General features: G+C 44.6%; 1 protein-coding gene across 2 annotated transcripts in view; it reads left to right on the forward strand.

Moving 5' to 3' along the window:
* PNPLA7 (patatin like phospholipase domain containing 7) overlaps positions 1–22,969 on the forward strand; it is a 1,294,112-nt gene that overhangs the window by 154,257 nt on the left and 1,116,886 nt on the right. For both annotated transcript variants that reach the window (XM_069241381.1, XM_069241380.1), the window contains exon 10: positions 17,862–17,990. In XM_069241381.1, the coding sequence (XP_069097482.1) occupies positions 17,862–17,990 (129 nt within the window). The remainder of the gene's footprint in view (positions 1–17,861; positions 17,991–22,969) is intronic.

Below are 22,969 nucleotides of genomic sequence, written 5' to 3' on the forward strand. Positions count from 1 at the left end.
ATCACACTGAATAGCTTTTCGTGGTTTAGTTTACACAGTACTTAGGAGCGAGACATGGCTTTATTGCAGGGAAAATGCCGACAGGCCCCCCAGACAAATGTTTGCAGCCTCCTATTATCCTACACCTTTTAACTTCCAGAAGTGATTGTGAACACAAGAGTGACTGTAAACATCTGAGTTATTGTGATGACAATGAACGGAACTTGAATCCCCCTTTCTGCTTTCCAAGTTGCTAATCGTGAAAACCCCCTTGTTCTAGTTAGTTGGTACCATGGAGAATGGATGCTGCGAACAGCAAAATAGGTATTTCAAGCCAAAATGGCCTCTTCTTTGCTAGTATTCCATTAGTTAATAAAGAAAATATAAATTTGATTTTCATATCTATACAAGTTGATTTGTCAATGCATCTGATATAGATTTCTAGCTGCAGATTAATTACCTTTGAATTCTTCCCAGTCTGGATCTTGAAGATTTTTTTGTGAGTGATACCCCTGCATGCCAGTAGGTGGCGTTGGTTGACTGGCTCCGCACCAGTCGTCGGCACTGTCCCTGCCAGAAATTGTATTGCGGTTCCTATATAGGCACCACCCAGGCATGCCTATGTCAGTTCTTTACTTTCTGCACCAGCAAGCCCTGATCTGAAGAGAGCTATCCCTCGGTCACTTTTTGGCTGGTTTATTTCAAGTTTCTGTCAAATTCTTCTTAAGATCACTCCTGGTGTGCCAAGGAATGTAATCTAGGAAGACTGATTTCGAGCCCCGTAGGTCCTGTCATCTGGCGATGTCCATGACCGATCCGCACCTCTTTTTATTGTGGTGTTTGGAGAGCTATCACGACAGTCATTCTCTGACTGCTGGGCCATGCATCTGAAGGCTTTGAGGGAGCGGTCCCTAAAGCTGACGGCTGCCCCGGCACATGACTCCATGCAGGTTGAGACTCAAGAGGAAGGTCCCAGGACCGGTCACGGACTCCGAAGTCGTCATCGTCCCATTCAAAGTCCTCGGGAGATCTGGTAAGTCGAGGCACAAGAAAAAAGTAACAAGTCAAAGCGCTGTTGGACTTCTCCTTGTCTGTCGGCCGATGCAACAGAGCGTTGTCATTCTAGGACTCGTTCTTCAGAACCTGGGCCGAATCTACACCTCCCATAATATCCAGTAGCAGGAGCAAACCCGGTCCAACTAAAATAATTTTATGAGGTCATGCATCTCATTTTTGGGTAGTCCAACCCAGCCAGAGTGCCTCCGTGCCCCGCGGGCTGACTGCTTCAGCTCAGATAGGCTCTCGGGGATCCAGTCCTGGATCCGGATTGGTGCCAGTCATACCACTGTGATTTGTACCGGTACCAATGCTCCTGGTGCCCACTGTTGGCACCGTCCCCATCGCCTGATGCCAACTCCTGAGCCCTTTGGTGCTGGGCTAGGCCTTAGGGTAGAATAGGAGGGGTCACTGGACCTCTTAGAATACCAGTCATACAGAAAATAAATGGACTGGTGTGAGGACTTGTGTTAAGCCAGTGGACTGAGCACATCTCCAGATAATGGTATGCTTTGTCCCCCTAACATGGCTATGGAGGAGGAAGACTCTTATGCAGTGGTGGTTAGCTGTGCGGCTGAGGTCCTGGACCTTCAGCTACCCTCAGTGGCTGTCGAAACTAATATTTTGACAGGTGATCCAACCGGGAGCTTCCACCTCTGAACCCCTGCTCCCATTCAGTGATGCCCTCACGGACTTCCTACTGGGTACCTGGTCCAAACCCAGCACAGGGGCTCCTGTGATTAGGACGATTGCCCGCTGCCATCGCCCCTTACCGGGGGACCAAAGTTTCCTGACACATCACCCACCTCTGAGAGCTTGGTGGTCCAAGCCCCTGTTTCCCATGGCACATTCTGTACTGCTCCTCTGGATAGGGAATCCAAGAGGGTGGATTCATTTTGGAAGAAGATGTTTTCTTCCGCCAGCCTTTCATTGCGGTCTGTGAACACCTCATGCCCTTTGAGCCGTTATTCCCACACGTCGTGGGATACGGTTGTGCAAGTGCCACCACAGGTCTGGGAGGAGGCCCGGGCTGTACTGTCAAGGCTGGTGCCGACCGGAGAGATGCAGCCATGTTAATGATCCGTTGTGGACTGGACACAACTGACTCACTAGGTAGAGTGGTTTCAGTGACAGAGGCCCTGAGGCGCCACACCTGGTCGAGAACGTTTGGCTTTTCAGGGGATGTCTAAGCTTCCCCTATGGACATGCCCTTTGATGGCACCTGTTTCTTCGGAGACCAGGCAGGTTCAGGACTCTAGATGGTCAAGGGTTCTCAGGCTATGACCAAGTCCTTGGGCCTCCCATTGGCACTTCGCCCCCTCAATCTGCCTTTCGCTCCTTTTGTGGCTACAGAAGGGGCTTCCAACTGCGCCAGTTCTCGTCCAGCCACTCTGCCAAACATGCTGCCCAGCCTTTGCATGACTGAGGGCGCAGGACCCACCAACCTCGTGCGTCAGGAGACCAGCAGTCTGGTTTCTGGCTTATTACCCTAAGCAGCGACTCCAGGTTATTTAGGGTGTGGTACCAATGTTTCAGCCTCTATTCTGGATTTCGACGAGAATGACACGGAGGCTGTTGGGCCTCATGGCCTCCTGCATCCTGCTGGTGACACATGCCAGATGGCATATCAAGCTCTGCAGTGGGACCTGAAGTTCCAGTGGGTGCAGCATCAGGGGAATCTCTCCGCCATGGTCCAGACCTCAGAGGGAACTGCAAAAGATCTGCAGAGGTGGTTACTGAACTGCGAATGGGCCAGAGGCAGATCCCTCTCTCTTCGTGAATCAAATCTGACAGTAGTGACAAATGCATCACTCCTGGGATGGGGCGGCCATCTGGTAGAGGTGGAGATCAGAGGAATCTGGTCTTCGGAGGACGCTGGACTCCACATCAACATGCTGGAGCACGTTGCGATCTGACTGGCATTGAAAGCCTTTTTTCTCTCCGTCAAAGGAAAGATAGTGCAGGTTTTCATGGACAACACCACTGCCATGTTGTCACGCAACAAGCAGGGTGGGGTTGTGGACCCTTTGTCAGGCGGCTCTAAGCCTCTGTAGATGGCGAACAGCAGGACATATCCATGGTGTTTCAAACTCTGGCGGGCTCTTGGACAGCCAGAGCATACAAACTCAGCCGAAAATACCTAGTGGATCACGAATGGCATCTCCATCAGGAGGTGGTGCAAGGCATCTTGCAGCAGTGGGGAGAGCCTCTACTAAGAATGTCCAGCATAGGTAGTTCTGTTCAATGGAGTTTTCAAGGAGACACTTGCTCGGAGACGCTTTTCTTTTCAAGTGGAATTCAGGCCTCCTGTACCCCCTTCTGCCCATTCCACTCCTGTCCAGAGTTCTCAAGAAGATCAGGGACAACTGGGCCTAAGTAATCTTGTGGCTCTGGACTGGGCACGGAGAGTATGGTATCCTGAGCTGTTGAGCATGTCCATCAATCCTCTGATCATACTACCCCTTAAGAAAAATCTTCAGTCACTGTAGCAGGGGAGGATTCTTCAACCAAACCTGTCCACTCTCTGCCTTTCTTGCGTGGAGGTTGAGTGGTGGCAGTTGACGGCTTTTGACCTTCCTACCGAAGTCTATAACGTCACCTTAGCAGCCAGGTGTCCCTCCACCAAAACGGTATATGCCTATAGTTGGCAGAAATTTGTGGCATGGTGCACAGACAAGTCAGTTGATCACCTTTCTACCCCTGTTTCTGAGAATCTACAGTTTATTCTTTCCCTTGCCCAAAACAAAATAAAATGATGGACGGAGTGTTGAACCTTTTCAAACACTCACCCCCAGTCACAGATCTGGGTTTAATCCATTGTTATTTTGCTCGCCACGTCACCCCAGTTTTCCCTTGCCCAACAGGGCTCTGCTTTGGGCTCCCTTAAAGGTTATTTATCTGCTATTTCTGCTTTGTTGTGGTTGCTAATCAACCTTCCTTGTTTAAGTCTCCTATTGTACATATGTTCCTCAAAGGTCTTACTCAATTCTTCCCTCATCCTCATTCAGTATATGCCCAGTGGGATCTTAATTTGGTTTTGACCTTTTTGATGTGCACTTCTTTCGAGCTCCTCCACAATTGTCCCTTCAGGCTTTCCACACTGACAACAGCCTTCAGGCAATTAAATCTGCCCGCAGAGTGATTGAGCTGCATGCCTTATCATCCAAGCTGCCCTGCTTTTCTTTTTATCCTGACAAAGTGGTGCTTTGTACTAGTGCCTTTTTTCTTCAGAAAGATGTCACACATTTTTACATAGGCCAACCTATAACCCTGCCTACTTTTTATGCACCCCCCCATTCTTCTAAGGAAGAGGAGAGATTCCACCACCTGGACCCAAAAAGAGCATTAGGATTCTAACTTGATCATATGAAAGAATTCTGGGTGGGTGATCAATCTGAGTGAGAAGAAAAGTCGGGCAGTGCAGGAGCGGTCCATCCCCAGATGGGTCGTACTCTGCATTAAGATCTGCTATGCACTGGCCAAAAAGCAACCTCCTGAGGGTTTGCAAGCTCATTCCACCAGAGCTAAAGCTGCGACCACTACATTAGCATGCTGAGTTTCAGTCCTGGACATCTGCCAGGCAGCAGCATGGGCATCTCGGCTTATGTTTACCAATCACTACTGCCGATACAGTCAGGTCTGTAGGGACGGGCACTTTGCCCATTCGGTCCTGCAGGTCTTTCTCCTTTGAAAATGGTTTGCAGACCCACCTCCGGGGATGGTATTGCTTGGGTATCTATTCAAAGGTAAGTAATCTGCAGCTGGAAGTCTCCATCAGATGGGCTAGTTACTTACCTTCAGTAACGCCTTATCTGGTAGAGACAATATCTAGTTGCATATTCCTTCCTGACCCACCCATTTCTCCCTGGTCTACGAACTGATTTCTAGGGGTATGGTGTTTTCTTTCAGAGCTCTACTTTTGGCACACCAGTGGTCCGTGTTCTTCATGGCTCTGTGCTTTTGGCGTGGAAAGCCGTGAAAAGAAACTGACAGAGCACCTCAATGGCATCTATACAGGACCTGCAATGTCATATCCAGGGTGGTTGCCGCAACTGAAACAGAGCCGATCAACACCACCTACCGGCGCTCAGGGATACTTTTCAACAAAAATCTTCAGAATTCAGCCTGATACCTGGGGAGAATTTGAAAGTAAGGAATCTGCAGCTAGATTTAGTCTCTACCAGATAAGGCGTTACCGAATGAAAGTAACTTGTCCATTAAAATCAAGTAGTTGGTTCCTATAATGTTAGCATTTAATCTTTCATAAATAGGACCAGTTGTCCATCACTATACCTTTATAAACACAGGTTCCGCTTTTAATAGGTTACAGTGTTTACTCTGTCTTGGTTTAAAAGAGGGTGAAGCCATACCTCTCCTTCTACTGGAAGGTGTATGACTGGGATATCCAAGCATTCTCACCAAAGGTTCCTCATTTGGTGGTGTAACACCTGTTTGATGGCACATAGCCACAACTACCTCTGCTGTATGCAAAGAGCAAGACAACCCTGCTCTGTTGAGCAGCACCCTCTCCTTTTCACACCTCACTTCCTGTAGTCTTGAAAAACAACTCCCTCATCTCCCTTGAGTAAAGAGTAACAGAGAAGCTGGGAAGGCTTAACTTTCACTTCCCATTTCTTTCTTTCATCCAGCCTCTTCAGTAATAGTTAAATATTACTGCCTAATCCTTGCTCTCCCATCTCTTTACATCCACATCTTCATTTCCTGTACTTTATTCCAGAACCCTATTCTCCACATTCACACCTAGCTGTACTGTCCTCTTTGGCTCTTCAGACTATCATTCCAGTATAATTGTCTGTAGGAAGCTGGCCTGGTTTGTGGTGAGGACCTATGGTGTTATCAACTTATGCCAGGACCAGGTATCCCTTATTAGTGAGGTGTAGGCAGTGTCTAGGAAATTAGGGCTCTCTAGAGGTAGCTGTGGATGAGCAGCCAAGACTTATCTAAGAGACACGGAAAGCTTATGCTTAGGACCAAAGGGATCTCACTCCAGACCACCACTCATCATCCAGAATCCCAGCTATTGAGGAGAGGAAATCCACACAGCTGTCGTCATTGCAGGTGGTGCCTGCGGATGCAGGGGAGTGACACCTTCACTTCGAGAGATTCCTTGTTGCTTCTCATGCAGACTGAAGACATGTAGCCTTCAGAGGATTCACTGCTGGAGAAATGTTGCAGTTGCTGAAAGGAGCCGTGGAAACAATGTTGCAAGCAGAGTTGTCCCTGTGGATGCAGATTGTTGTTTCCTGGAGGGTCCAGTAGCAGTTTCAGTGGCCAGAAGATGAAGTAAACAATGCAGAGGAGTCCTGCTGGAATCTTGCACGTCAAATCTGAGGACCTACCCAAGAGGGAGACCCTAAATAGCGCAGGAAGGGGGATTGGTCACCTAGCAGGGTGACGACCTATCAGGAGGGGGCTGTGATATCACCTGCCTGTCCTGTCAACTCAGATGCTCCCACAGGCCACTGCCCACCTTTGATTCAAGATGGCAGAATCAAGTGGCCATCTGGTGGGGCTCTGGGCACCACCCTGGGGTGGTTATTCCCCTTTCCTTTTGTCCAGTTTTGCACCAGAGCAGGGACTGGAGGTCCCTCGACTGGTGCAGACCGGTTTATGCAAGGAGGACACTAAATGTGCCCTGAATGCAACCCAGTGGCTTGGGGAGACTGCCCCTACCAAGCCATGTAACACCTATTTCCAAGAGAGAGATGTTACCTCGCTCTCCCACAGGAAATCCTTTGTTCTGCCTTTCTTTGCTTGAGCTGGTCAAGCAACAGGAGGGCAGAAACCTGTTTGAGGGGTGGCAGCAGCACGGGCTGCCCGGAAAAGCCCATCATCATCTACAATCCACTACGTGCTATCTCCTCTTTCTGTGAGGATGTTGATACTCTTCTTGTCTACTTTCCTGTCCCTGCTCCCAACCAACAATACTAGTCTCTCCATTTGTGTCGCTGTTTTGTTTTTCACCATGCTCTTCCTCGATACTCTTCTTGTGTACTTTCCTGTCCCTGCTCCCAACCAACAATACTAGTCTCTCCATTTGTGTCGCTGTTTTGTTTTTCACCATCCTCTTCTCTCCTAAACATTTCACTAGTCTCTCATTCACCTGGATCATTTGTCTCTGATCTCCTATGTTTGCTGAGATCTTCACTTGTGCACTTTCATCCTAGTGTTCTGCTTCAATCAAGTCTGAACAGCATTTAAAGACATGCACTCATCTCGCTGCTAACTAAGTAAAGCTATTTTCCGATGTCTTTTGTTATACTTTTATCAGCTCATTGTTTAAAGTTTTTGTTAGTTTTAATATAAACTCACTAAGAGGAACCCTTTAACTCAGATCCACCAATACAGAGAAGCACCAAGTCCCTGCAGAAGTAGTTACTGATCGCAGTCCTACTCTGTGTTGATGACACATAGCAGTCATGCAGTAGAGGGTATTGACTGTAATGTTACACATTTCTCTTTAGGTAAGGAGAGTTGCAGACCCCATCCAATACCCCATTGCAATTTCCACCTAGTAGTCTCATCAGTCAAGTATAAGACCAGGCTCACCCTTACAGCAGATGTCATAAACCCCACATGTGGTCACGGTTGTGCATACTCTCAATGTTTTAAGAGTTCTATCCTGAAGGGACCCGATATGTTGCTGGGCCATTCATCGGCATACTGGGCTAAAATTTGGTTAAGTTACACTGTTTTTCAGAGAAGAGCTGGATGCCCTACCTTTTAGCTGTTGTGGTGCAGTTTTCCCATCAGGATATAGGGGGTGATTCTGATTCTGGCGGGCGGCGGAGGCCGCCCGCCAGAATTCCGCCCCCATTATACCGCTCCGCGGTCAGAAGACCGCGGAGGGTATTATGAGTTTTTCCCTGGGCTGGCGGGCGGTCTCCAAAAGACCGCCCGCCAGCCCAGGGAAAAACTCCCTTCCCACTAGGATGCCGGCTCGTAATCGAGCCGGCGGAGTGGGAAGGTGCGACGGGTGCAGTGGCACCCGTCGCGTATTTCAGTGTCTGCAAGGCAGACACTGAAATACTTTGCGGGGCCCTCTTACGGGGGCCCCTGCCGTGCCCATGCCATTGGCATGGGCACGGCAGGGGCCCCGCGACCCCCCCTACCGCCATCCTGTTCATGGCGTCTTTCCCGCCATGAACAGGATGGCGGTAGGGGGGGTCAGAATCCTCATGGCTGCGGAGCGCGCTCCGCAGCCATGGAGGATTCAAACGAGCAGCGGAAAGTCAGCGGGAGACCGCTGACTTTCCGCTTCTGACCGCGGCTGAACCGCCGCGGTCAGAATGCTCGTTGGAGCACCGCCAGCCTGTTGGCGGTGCTCCCGTGGTCGGTGGCCCTGGCGGCCACCGGCCGCCAGGGTCAGAATGACCCCCATAGTGTTGAACTTGTAAACCTTGGCTTTAAAATTTGATTGTAGTCCATTGGTATCTAGAAGTACTCCATCCATGCTAGTTCATGGGCTGGAGGGGTAAAGAGTGGGTCAAGTAGACGAAGACGTGGGTGTAGGGGCTCAGATACCTTAGATCTTTCACTTGACTTAAACACCAGACACCATCCATCTTAAAAAAAAAAATAACTTTGTGTTAACCTTTACATGTATGTGGACGATATATGTAATATTTTACCTGTCCAATCCTGAAAACAAAAAACACTATCTTGGAATTAGGTGGGGAGACCCTAACCCTGTGTCTCACTATCCTGCTAGTGGATGTTCACATGTTTCCTGAAATTAAAGCTTTCCATAACCTAGGTACTATTCACACTCAATGCATAAACCTCCTGGCTGAAAAGACCCTGGCATGTATCTCTGCGGCCACCTCCATCACCTGAAATTTAGGCATTCATTTGTACGCAAACTTGTCACTGAAAATGTAGATGACTAAAGTATCTGTTGTATGTTTTTGGCCTACTTAAAATCCTAATGAAGCTTTAACCTTACATCATCTGGCACATACAGCTGTCAGTGCTTTAATAAAATCTAGACCGGACTGTGGCAGAGCTATGTACAATGTGATCCTGTGAAACATTGTTTACAACTTGTTCAGAATGCCACAGCTAATTATAAATTTGGTATCTCAAAAATGGACTGGACAAGACCCATATTAGATTTCCCATCACAGGCTGCCCATTCAATTCAGTTTAGTTTTTGAAGCTCTTATGATTATACATGAGATTGTATATTAGTAATGCACTTCCTTTTTAACCAGGAACTTTTCAGTTAATCAATCCAATAAAGCACTTCATTCTATCAACCAATTGTTTGCAGTGAATTCCTTGTATGGAACAGTAACGTATGTGGAACAGATCCTCTCCTGTTTCTGGATCCACATTTTGGAACTCTCTGCTAGATGCCATCTTCAAACCCAAATTCAGGAAAACCTTTAAAATGTGGCTTTTTTAACCAGTATCTTCTCTTCCTTTTAGATCTGTTAGGTTATGGTTTAGTGCCAAGACGTTTTGTTTAAATGCACTCTATAAAAAAACAGTAGATGAACTGTCTAATGGCTAGGTAAACGATTATGTAATTTTAATTTAAAAGTATGAATTTAGGCTTACCTCAATCAGACCTGGTGCTCTCACTGCTGAAATAGAGCTTTGAGTTTTAAAGATACACAGCACTATTCACAAAGGTAAGTTACACTTGTGACTAAGGGCCTGATTTAGATCCTTGCAGAGGGGGTTACTCCATCACAAACATGACTAATATGTTGTCCGCCTTATTGCAATCGAATTATAGCCCATGGGGATCGTAATACAGCGGACGGGATATCCGTCACATTTATAATAGAGTGTTCCCTCCACCAGGATCTAAATCCGGCCCTAAGTACTTTACTCTTACACTTTTGAGTAACATTTATACTTAAGACTATTATGGTAATTCAAAAAATCCGGGTATAAAGTTATTCAAATGTGTAGACTTAGACATTTCTTGTCCCTGACAAAGAGGGTGGAGCCATACATACTAATGTACGTTACTACAGCCAAAAAGGAAACAGTAGTAAGTCCAGTCCCACACATAACCAACCACTGATACTTCAGTGCCCTTCTGTACAAAATAATAAAGGTACGGACATAAAATAAAACCCCATGGAAATAATGTTGAATACACATTTTTTAAATAGTTAAAAATATAAATAATATTTATTGTAAATAGTAGATAAAAATAAAACATTTATTTATGAAATATTTAAAAAAATGTTATTTAAAACTTATTGTAACATTTCATTCTAATGAAATAGAAGTAAATTACTTTTAATACTATACAACAGTTTTAGTAATTATTAATGCATAGTAATGCTTTTGTCTTAACATGGGAATTTATTACATGTAAGCTTCAGAAACCGACTTGTAATTTAGTATTTTTAAGTGAATTAAAGATTTAATTCAAATTGAAGTTAATACTTAGTTAGATTTTTTTTCTTCAGTTCTACATTTAAAACAGATACATACAATTATTGTATAATAATAATATTTAAACCTATTTAACATAAAATATTTATTAACATCTTCAAAGTGTAATCTAATGTACAATTGTGCCCCTTCCAGATTCCTGAAAACAAGCTTATGTCAGACTGATTCTGAAAAAAATAACCAATGCTCACCTCAACGTGCCAGTTAATTATAGATCTATGTTGTAGCTATAAGTCCCAGTCAAAATGCTCGAAAAGCACATAAAGCTTTCCTCTTGCCTCAAACCCAGTAACATTCTTCATGCCTTCAAATTTGGCACACAGCACAGAATTCATCCTAATTGTGTCTGACTACTAGAAAAACCTCCTAGACAGTGGAGGAACAGTTGTTCTTGTCCTTCTGGACGTGTTGGCAGCATTCAACACCATACCTCATTCAATCTTGACCCAAACGCTAGTAGAGGTAGGAATTAAAGGATCAACTCTTTCCTGGATTACCAACTTTCTTGCCAGCAGATCTCTATCTATACGTCTCACTCCTTTCTCCTTGAGCTCAACCCGCTTATACTGTGGAACGACACAAAGATCACCCTTGTGTGCACGTTTTTCAGTTAAAAAAAAATAATATATATATATATATATATATATATATATATATATATATACACACACACACTTATTCATAATCCCCCCCTCCTCTTCCCGGCTGCCTTAATATGTATTTTTGGGTTCTAGGTTCTATTTTATGCTGATGATATGCAGCTTATTGTCTTTTTCTAATGAGCAGTGTCCCTGCCAAGAAAGGATCAAACAATATCTGAGGTCATCTTCGATGAATGACAGTTGTTCAAAACATAACTTGGGCAAGACAGATACTCATCCTTAGCAAAATATCCACAATCAGGGAACGATCTCTGGTGGTCTTCTGAATTTGACCTACCTACAACCCTGGCGAAGTTGTCAGAAAATCTTGGAATACATTTTAACAATCAGCTGTCCTTTAAAGACCAAATCAATGGAGTATCTGCTTTGGCATAATAAAACTCTTCCTTCCGCAGGTAGACAAAAGAATTGTGGTACATGGCCCTATTACATCTAGTTTAGACTATCCAAGTTCTTTCTATTTGGGTTGTCTCCTTAATCGGATTCGAAAACTCTGGCTAATAGAGAATTCAGTACCAAGACTTTTGCTCAATCTTCCAAAACACTGCACCATTCCTTCTAATCTTGGAAGCAGCATTTGCTACAGATTTGAAAAATGAATAAAGTTTAAGATCTTATCTTGCATTCATAGAGCCATTCACAAATCTGTACTCTGTAGCTTGTTCACGGTCTGTTCTCTTATCCGGTCTCTGAAATCATCCCCTTGTTATAGCCCTCTAAATTCCATTTGACCTGTAGAAGATGTCGTCTGAAGTTTTGTGGCATCTAGAAGCTCATTTTCTTGAGCATTAGTTGTGCTTTATGCATCTTTTATTTCCAATACGTTATATTTTACTTTTCCCAATTCTTTACCATATAGACCTCTCCACCTAGACTTTGGAGTTTATTATGGTAATATAAAGAGAAAACCAGGAAAAAAGCTTATTCAACAAAAAAAAACGAGTGCAGATATTTTTATGATAAATATTACTTTAAATAATTTTGAGTATTTTAAATGTATAACAAATTATTTTAAATATATTAAATTATATTGCAGGTTTTTTCCGAAGTTTCAAATAAATAATCCACCTATAAAATGAATTATTTTTGTTATGCATTAATTATTAAAAGCGGGATATATAATTAATCAAAAGTAATTGTATTTTATTAAAATGTAATCTTACATTAATTTGTAAATTAAAAAAGCTAAGCTATTTTATAATTAATGTTTTATATATTTTTTGTTTTACATAGATTTATATTTCTGTTTAAAACTATTTAATGTCACTTAATTTAATATTATCTATTATGGGGTTTTATTGTAAGTCGCTACCTCCATTTATATCTATGGGAGGGTGTTACAGTACCCGTGGTTGGCCATGTGTGGTGCTGGACTTAATTCAGTTCTGAGATGGGGTAATTTTCCACAGTTTTAGGTCCCTTTTTGGCTGTAGTAACTTTAGGACGGTTTGTGAAATGCCATGTACCTACTCTTTTGTGGGTGAATACATGCCCCTCCAAAAAAGCCTTCTTACTGCTCCCTAATCCTATCCCCTTTCACTCATACGTATTCCCCATTTTCCAGCCCTCAGTCCCTCCACACTTTCCACTAAACATTATACTTACACGTGCAGAGAATCCAAAGTTAGGGCAAAGACCTCTGCACAGGCGAACCTCGGCTTGCAAGTTTATGAATGTATCAAAGCAATTGATTCACTTCTGAAGTTTAGTGAGCTAGAGCAACAAACAAAGCAACTAGACAAAAGAAAAATATACAGACAAAATAAAAAATTTATTACATTTCCTTGCCAAATAACTGAAAGCACGCTACTAAATTTAAAGGAAGAAATGTAAGTATTCAGATCAAACTCTAGAAGCAAATACAAGATTGGGCTCAGAGCTCTCATACGATGTGATAACAAATCTGGTGCAATCAAAAACAAAAACAGGAATAGGACTCCAGATAATAGGCTGCAAATAAAGAACACTAAGGGGCTGATTAAGAGTTTGGCTGTTGGAAAAACACGACAACCAAACTCCGGATGAGGAGACCACAACAGTTCTGCCAGGCTCCCCACCGGCTCCTTTACAAGTTTTCCACTGGGCTCACTGGCAGAAACCAAGGTTTCCGCCAGACAGCCCAGTGGGAAACGTGCAGCGGCATTTGACGCAGCTCCACATGGGGCCTTCCCACCAGCCTTGGAAGGCGCACTGTCTGCTAAGCAGACCGTGGGCATTCTAAGGGTGCTGGGGAGGGTGGCCCCCGCACTGCCCATGGCAATGTCGTGGACAGTACGGGGGCCCCCCCAGTGACCTCTAGCACGTGTTCTCTGCCAGCTAAAGGTCTGGCGGAGAACATGGTTGTAATCAGAAGGATGGAGCTGACTTCAACGCCGGCCTGGCTGATTACAACCACGACTGCTGTCATCCTGTTGGGATCAGAGATCCTGGCAGAGACGGTGGCCACCTGGCGGTCCGACTGCCTGAGTCCGAATGTGGTGGTCGGACCGCCACAGCCGCAGTGATCCAACCGCCACATTCTTGAGAATGCCAGACTCGTAATCCGGCCCTAAATGTCAGAGCCACAAAGATAAATACATTGAAAATGTTAAATGAAAACAAAAGTAATTTCACTCAAAAATGCAATCCATATCATAAAGCATAAATCGATGTTTTCATTATGATAAACTTGACTAGGGCCATCATTAGGACAGATTGTCAAGAAGTCATTTAGAAAAGCAACCTAAAAAGGCAAGAAGAACAGAGTAAAAATCACCAAAAGAGTGCAGGCAGGGAAAAAGGTGGAAACCCATATTGCAGTCAAAAAGGATGGCATACCTAGAGAGCTACACTAGAAATTGTAAAGAAAATGGTTGAGAAGCACCTAAAAAATTGTAAGTGAACCCAAATTACAACAGAAGAAAGAATGAAACCCCAAGGTGTAATCATAACCAATTGGTCAATAAATTTGCAACACCTGGGTAAAACTGAAGCAACAACAACAATCTTAGGCAAAGCAGTAGACCAATCTGCCTGGAAGGCCCAGTAGAGAAATTAGAAGCACGTAATCATTGCCATTGAAAACAGCGTGACTTAGTTGAGAAACAACATGACCTAATTTTTAAAAAACACGCTTACTAGGAATCGCTTGTAGTTGTGTGGTGTAAATCCACCGGGCCACGTCTGCCAGGGACAATGTCAATTTTTTAAAAAGATTAATTTATAGACCCAAGGAGTCACGGAAGAGACTTAAAAATAAAATAAAAAAAATCCTCACCCAGCCAAACAGATTGGGTGAGGCTTCTTCACAGAGAAAATACAGCATGCTGCAATACGCGACTGCAAGATAACGTACAAGCGTGCCCAGAACCAGATGGAGAAATAATACGTCTGAGGACCCAAGGAAAGATGAGAATTGAAGTCCCCTCAATGACGTGCACGTAAACAAAAATGAAGGAAAGGAAACCAATCCAATAAAGTTGACAACGACACCAGCAGGTAAATTTAACAGACAAATTTATGAATAGCATTTTGTAGTATGACAAAATGCAGTTTGCGAAAAGGTCCTAAAGTTTCTAATTTTTCACCAAGTAAGCAATATAGGCTGCAGAATATCTCAAGAGGAGTAGGATTTAAAACAACTTTAAATTGGACTTAACTATTACTGTTTCCTCTTTTTTTTTTTTTATTTATTTTTTATGCCCTGTACATTGATTCCCTGGTTAGCAGTGGTTGTTAGATTTGTATGCTATATTTGTTCAATCCAATCACGGTGGAGCATTTTGGAACTAAGCAGGACCAACTTATTCCAAATGGAAACACAATTGACTGATAACAAAGTAGCTGTTACCTATGTAAGTTGTAGCTTGTCTTGCACAAGAAAGTGATTTTTACCACAGAACAGTTGTTCAACAAAGCGGCTGTTAGGCAGATGAAAGGTTAGATTTTTGTGTTGACCCATAAGGACTTTATGGATAGTATCGGAATATTACAATGTGATTTCTTTCTTCAGCCTTTCTCTTCGACTATAATGGCAAGTGAATAGGTCTTCTAAGTTCTGAATCATTTTCATGCCTGGATGTTGTTCACTTTTAATGTTATTTGGAAAAGTAGAGTATGCTGCTTCTGGGCATCCTGAAGCAGACTTGGTTGCCTTATGCTTGCATTTATTGTGGCAGTGTGGCATTCTACATTATGTCAATGTGCATATGATTCATTTGTGGGAAGGAGGGATGATCACTCTGAACCAGGTCAGAATTGCTACTTCCAGAATGACAAATGGGGACAGTAAAACAATCTGAAATGATGTGTAATGTATTAGGGTCACAAAATCAAACTTGGGCCTCTTAAACCATACTAAATTGTAAAGTACAACACAATTTCAACATAAGCAAATGTGATAAACAGAAACGTAATATTGTCTAAAAATAGACATCCACAAAGTCTTAACTTGATACTGAACAATTTGTGGGTAGTTTCCAGTCTTAGAAGAACACACAGGTTATTCCTGGAAAGTTTGAAATTAAGTTTATGGTCAGTCCTTAATTTGGAAAAAAAATCCAGGGCCTTTCCAGGGAGCCCATTGCAGCCCGCACCACCCATTGTCCCTGTTAGCTCTGCTGCTGACAATATCAACACAACTGCTATCCGTCACACTCCAACAAGTGTGACTGTTCAGATTATTCTAACCTACCCAAAGTTATAATGATGGTGTGAGCAGTAGGTATTGTTCTTTTCTAATGTATATTGACTTAGTAAACACTGTTGTTGTGCTCGTCTCAAAATTAGAAGCACGTCACCTCCAAGTGGGGGACTGTCACTAGAGCTGTTTCTGACAATTAAGTGCTGGTGCTAAACACTGGAAGCCACCTGCTCAAATTAAGCACTGATGATGGTGTCGAGGAAGGGTATTCCATGTGGGAAAACATGTTCTCTGTGTAGAAATAAGGTTACATGTACATGTTTTGCATTTACGCATGCATAATTGTGCACATGAAATAACCAGAAATAATGCTCATTTGAGTACCAGGGAAATTCAACAATTTTCATAGCTTTCCCTGGCTACTCTTGAAATCCTTAATGAATTCCTTAAAAGTCAGAAATTTGTTTGAAATAAAATAGTCCTACAGGAGCAACTTTACAGTTTATTTTTCTGGGGACCTTTAAGTGTACCCCTCATCTTGTTGACCTTCGTACATCCTGATGCACATCTTGCTTCTTGTGCGCGTCTATGGGCCTGATTACGAGTCTGGCGGTCGGAAAACCCGACCACCAGACTCGTTGGGAGGAGGCTGTCGAGTTGCTGGCAGTCTCGTAACCCATCCCATTAAAAGTTTTCCACTGGATAGACCGGTGGAAACCTCCATATTCGAAAGTTCCCATTGATCAGCCCAGTGGAAACTGTGCAGTGGCATTAGGCTCTGCTTCACATGGAGCCAAGTCCAGTGCCATCGCACGGGGGGGTATCAGGCACCCTCAGAATGCGCACTGTCCGCAAAGCAGACAGTGCACATTCCGACGATGCTGGGCAGGGGGCCAGTGCAGGGCCCCCCACTGTAAGCCTCAGCACACCCTTAACGCCGGCCTTTCCATGGTGGGGTCCCTGCCATGGAAAGAGTGACAGCAAAGTGAGTTGTGATCAGCCAGGCGGTGCCGAGTTCAATGCCACCCTGGCTAAGTACAACTCAGACCCTAGTCACCCCTCCAGGAACAATGTTCCTGGCAGGAATGACAGTCTCCTGGCGGTTCTGCCTGCCAGGGTTGTAATGTGGCGGTCCCGCACGGATGCAGCAGTCCAACTGCCACCACAAGTCTGGCGTTGCTTGGACCGCTAGCCTCATAATGAGGCCCTATGTCGCCTGTTTTGCGTGTGGCTCGAGTTCAAAGATTGATGACGCAAAGGAATCTAGGTCCTGATATGTGAAGGTTACAGTTGCAAATTACACACCAGCTTTTTGGGAATGCAGTCTGATTTTGTGAATCATCCAATGTACAAATAAGTTAGTTCACAAAATACTGAACGACCTGCCTAATTTACCTTAATTAGTAATGTTGCAATTTGCATCCAGAACCGTGTTCACAAACTGTTAATACATACCTTACCAACTTGCAAATTGGAACAAACACCCTTAACATGCTCCTTCCAATTTGCAATTTACTTTGAGGTTCTAAACCAATTAGCTTTTCTGAGAAGTTTTTTTTAGGTCACAGAATGGGATTAGAAAAAAAGATTTGGCGGTCTGAGACTCTGCAATTCACCGTCTGCAATTATTAAATCAATTTGTACATCGCACCTCACACACTAAATGTATGAGTTATTATTTCTACCCAAGAAACCATTGGTAAAATGATGTAAAACCCGCATGTGGTATCTCTTTCATTTGGGAGAAATGTATGTTTCTACTTTTAGTTTTGAGATATGAAACATAATTCCACGGATGAACCAAATTGGAAGGATCACAAGTTGAATTCTGTGATTAGCTGTCCTGTGGAAGTCGTGAACTGTCGCCCGCCTTGTGTGGATTTTATATTTTATTTATGTTTGAAATGTAATGGTTTATGAATATTATCATCTATTAGAACATTTGTTTATCGCTTTATTAAAATGGCACTATTTTAATTTGAGAATCCATGGTTGATTGACTATCTTTCAGAAACACTTCACCATTGTTGTCTGTAAAATAACTTGTCCAATGTTGCAAAGATAGCTTATTCTCAAATGTATACTTTTGCTGTTTGATGGATTAGGGTCATACAGCCCCTTACAAGACCGTCTCTGCCCGAGCAGCTACTGCTTCCACCATCCTGCGACTTCCAGCAATTGCATTTGAAGATGTCTTTATCAAGTATCCAGAAACACTTGTGAGAGTGGTGCAGGTGATTGTTTGATCTCTATCATGGGAGTGTGTTTTTGAAGTTTTCCAACCCAGTTTTATTATGTTGCTTTGTACTTCCTATTGAAACAGGAATACAATTGATGGCTCACACTATTTTAAATGAAAAAGTTTACATTATAATAATAAAGGGAAGTCTAATGGTAGATGTTTCCCCACATGTTCTGCCACAAATAGAAGTAGAAACAGCAGACTATTTTATAATGCTATCTATCCCCTTATAAAGTTTAGGCACTAATGCTTGCTGCAAATTGGTTAGTCAGTTTGTGTCAAGAGTAATTAGGCACATTTTACATTAACAGCTGAATCCTGTTGACAGGGGACGTGAAATCAACCCAGTGCAGTAGTGTTCAAAGGTAATAATGTCTTAGCCATGTGTTGGTTTCAGTCGATCCCAAGACTCGACTTCTCTAATGTGGGTGAATTTTATTTGAGTTTTTTTTACTGTATAGCACGGGCAGACCTTCTAGGGGTGTTCAAGAGACATACATGAAAATCTTGAATTAAATATAATGTTCAGAAAACTGAGAAATATCTGAAACACGGACCTTTGGCAGCTTAATGGTGCAAATGAGAATAAGCAATTATAGTGCAACAAAGGTGGTACAATGTAGCATTATTGTTGCATTGGTAATTAGCATAGTGTTGTAAGAGAAGTCACAGTTGATGTGGATGGTTTCTTGCTTATGAACACATTACAGACAGGCTGCATATCACATCTGATTCCCTCTGTTTACATATAATATTTCAGGTGGAGGGATGACAGAGAGCTGCAATACTACAAATGTGGCAATGCACTTAAGAGGCTGTAGGTAAAGGACAGATGAGGAAGGAATTTGTTTGGTACAGTATTGAAATAGACCTGTAGGGTTAGGAGGATATTGCTTAGTAGAAGGTGGGCTTGATGAAAAAGTGAGGTAGTATGACCTTTCTCTCAGTGCCAGCACATAGGAATAGCAAAAACCTGTGTTTCATAACCTCTTCAGAATAGTTGTTCATTGTACCATTTGAGAACTCATGAAAACAAAATGAAAATGACCATAGAGAGTCCCAGTCCTCTGCTTGATCATTCAGGAGGATTACTAGCAATTAGGGCACTAAAAGCACCAGCATTTATAGGTTTGGTGCGAGAGCTATCAAAACCGAGAACAGCACATTATCTAAACGCATTCTATTGGAATATATTGAGGATGGTGAAGCTCAAATAGAGGATTAAACCAAAGAATGTCCAAAGGCAACTTACGTGAGCCAGGTAAGAGGACATTATTTACCTCCATGGTAGTCTTTAAGCCAAGAGATAAAAGTTAAGCCATCACTGTATGTAGGTAGCATTAGCATCCATAGGTGAAATGGAGGATATCCAACTTAATACTACCACCTACCTTTTTGTTGAGAGTGTGCTCAAGAGGCAGCCAACAGCTTGAAAGATAGATTATATGCATGGAACGTAGCACGTGAGAGCAAAAGGCTGAAAATACACTACTGTAAAATAGACTGCCAAAATGTTGGCATTAAAATTGCTTGATAAAGTGTTTAGCACGCACCTCACCTCCATCAAACACTTAGCCCCATATACATACTTTAGAGGTACAATAAAACATTGACCCAGTCCTTTACTTCTGGTGAGAATTAATTAAGCAGGATTTGGGGAATTTCAAACAAGAATATTTTTTTGTAGGGAGAGATTCGTGCAAGGTTGAGATTTTGTCAGAACATATGTATGGGTAAATGTGTTTTCAGTATGTTCCCATGGCTATATTTTCATATAGAACCACATTGACCACTAGTTCTTGAGCAACGACATGAATGAGGAGTATTGCCCATTGTCGTAGTGAAACTGTGCTCAAGTGTAATCATGCAAGAAGGAAAACTGAGACTAGACATGAGCATCCATTAATCCAAATGTTTTGATACCTGTGGCTTGGTAATGTTAGTCATTTTTTCTTTGTATTTAGAGAGATTGCTGCTAAAAAGAGGGTAACAATTCATAGATACTCAATAGATTCTCGGAACGTTCTCAAAGTATAGCTGTCTGTATCTCTGAACCTGTTTTAGGAACCTACTAAAAGTGAGGTCCTGGGGGGTGTGGCTGAGATGGCCGCGGAGTAGGTGCATTTCTTTGGAGCTCTGCCATCGGTCTGACCAATTGGGAGCCCGATAACGCCATCTGGGGGTGCGGTTCCACACTCTGTGTCCCCTGGAGGCCCCAGGGTTTGGCTGGGGACCGGGAGTCCCACCCTCTGGTGCTGTGAGCCCACTGTGAGACTTAAGGGAGGGCCGTTGAGTAGGCCACGGCAGGCTGTTGAATAGGCCGCGGCGTGCCTCTGGTGGCGCGGCAAGTAGAATGCAGCCTAGCAGGCAGAGACACGGAGGAGGTGAGACCGGTGTCCGCTCTTCTTGCGGGGGGTCTGACACTGCCGTCCAGTGGGTGCTGCAGCCTGGAGTGTGTGCTCCGTTGGGCTGTTGGCTTGGACGCCACAAGGTGGACACCAGAGCACAGCGAGAGACCGCCTGGACCAATTGGAGCAGATGCCACGGCCCGGATGGATCGTGGAGTGGAGAGCGAGGAGGAATAACCCCAACTGGGAAGGCGCATAGTGAGGCGGAGGATGAGTAGGTCCACACCCTGATGATGCGCCCGCAGCAGTCATGCGTGTGTAGCGCCCCAGTTGGCCCTGTCCATTGGGCGGGCCCTACAGCCCTGTGGACCCAGGCTGCAAAGCATGGCGAGCACGAACGAGAGGGGGCAGGCGCCCCTGGAACAGCAGTTCTCGCCCAACCACTGTGGGCCTGGTTGCCGTTGTGAGGCTGCTGGCGTGGGCTATGTGAGCACTTGGACGACATGGGACAGGAGCAGGAGCAAGGAGAAACGGGTGAGGAGCCCTGGCAGGGGCCTATAAGATGGCCTATGCAGGGACTGGTGCAGGGATGGGACGTGAAGCCACCCGCCGTGGTTGTGCAAGGTGAAGTTGACCGGTGCCTGCGGCGGCCGGCACAGTCCAGGTTAGCAAGTAAACAACGGAGGCTTGCTGGCTCAGTGTGTTGAGCAGATGCAGACAGTAGGAAGATGGCATTTCAGGAGCGGGCCCCAGGTGGAACTGAACAAGGACCAACTAAAGCTGGTGTGGCGGCAATTCACCTGTCCTGGCCGTCTCGCGCACCGGGGCCCACCGCTGCATTTTTGTTGGAACACGTTGCCCTGGACATCGAATAGGCCCTCGGTCCCCCGCTCATCTGTGGAATCGTATGGCCATCGAAGATAGCAATGCAAACTGGACTCCCGGGGCGGCAAGTGGGCTGAAGCAGCAACAAGAGGACTGTGGTCCAGATAGAGCCTTCAATAAATCACAGATTAACAGGGATGGCTTCCCAGAGACACAACAAGAAGGAGGGCTCCCTGAAAGACCTCTTCAATAAAACCCCTGCCAAAAAAGCGGGCCCACATGGGGTCTCTGTGACGGAGTGGGGAGAGACAGCGGAGCCGGAATTATCAGAAGGCGATGAAGCGACATTGACGAGCGTTCCTGGAGAAACTCTTTGGATCTCTATGTGAAGATTTTGCAACACTGAAACAGGAAATAGCAGAAGACGTTAAAGACCTTAAGGGAGAGTTGGTCAACCTGGGACAGCGTGTGGACACGCTGGAACAGACACATGACACACAAGAGGAGGAACTGGACCGCCACAGGAGAGAACTCCTCACCCTACAGGACAAGAACCAAGAACTGCAGTATCAACTAGAGGGCCTTGGAACAGATCATGTCGTTCTAACATTCGCATGAAAGGAGTGCCGGCACAGGCAGTGATGGGGGCCCTGGAGGATTTTGTGGTGTGACTCTTGCACCATGTGGCCCTAGCACAAGAAGATCAGAACATTGTGCTTGACAGAACACACAGAGCTGGCCATCCTGCTCGCTCTCTGGGCCAAGCTCAGGATATACTATCCTGTCTGCATTATTATAAACAACAAGAGGCCATTATGGCAGCGGTCCCCGACACAACATCAATTGAGTTTGAGGGTCACCGGACCGGCTTGTTTCAGAACTCATCGATGCTAACGCTACAGCGGCGTAGAACACTTCGGCCTGCAATGGACCGCCTCAGAGAGAAAGGTATTAGATATAAATGGGGCCACCCCTTTTGCCTCCACTTGACCTGGTAGAATGAAACCTGTAGCATCAGCACACTGGAAGAGGCGCAGGGCCTAGATGGAATGCTGCCACGCCTTGGAGACCAAACCCAGCAATCAGCATCACAGGTACAATCGCCAAGAGCCAACGTGGGACGCCCGAAAACACACACCCGACGGAATAAATCTCAAACCTACAGCGGTTGAGAGACAAAAGGAGAGGAGGTCACTGCTCAGAAGTGTACGCAGCCGTGACAACGTATCAGAAGTGGACTCAGACCATTGATATGGACTGGCTCACTGTGTGGGATATCACCCTGTCTACAAGACAATGCTTATTGGATAACTTAAGCGGGCAGTCCTCAAGATGGTAAAGGCAAAGAGACAATAGACTGAGACAACCGGATGGCGGAGCTCTGACTTACTGGAGTAGTGGTCGGACATCCGATGGACTGATGATCTTGTCCAAACTTCTGGACTTGCTTGTGACTGTTACCAGGCGCGGAACACTGTTAATAGTTCGCCCCATGTTGATTGTTCATTTTTACTACCTTCCCACATTGACCCAGAGGGGGCGGCACCTTCTCTCCTCATCATTCATGGGCTCATGCATCGGGGGACACTCATAATGCACTGGTCATACGAAATACAGCATAGCGATACCCATCCACCTCCCCAATGATACTCATACTTAGTCTTAACGTAAGGGCCCTTAATGCCACTGTGAAGAGACAGGCCCTTCTACAGCAGATTAGAGACATGAAGAGTGATATATGTTTATTACAGGAAACTCATTTACTTCACTGAGACTGGAAAAGACTGACGTCATGTTG

Source organism: Pleurodeles waltl, chromosome 6, assembly GCF_031143425.1.
Source record: "Pleurodeles waltl isolate 20211129_DDA chromosome 6, aPleWal1.hap1.20221129, whole genome shotgun sequence".
Taxonomy (NCBI): Eukaryota; Metazoa; Chordata; class Amphibia; order Caudata; family Salamandridae; genus Pleurodeles; species Pleurodeles waltl.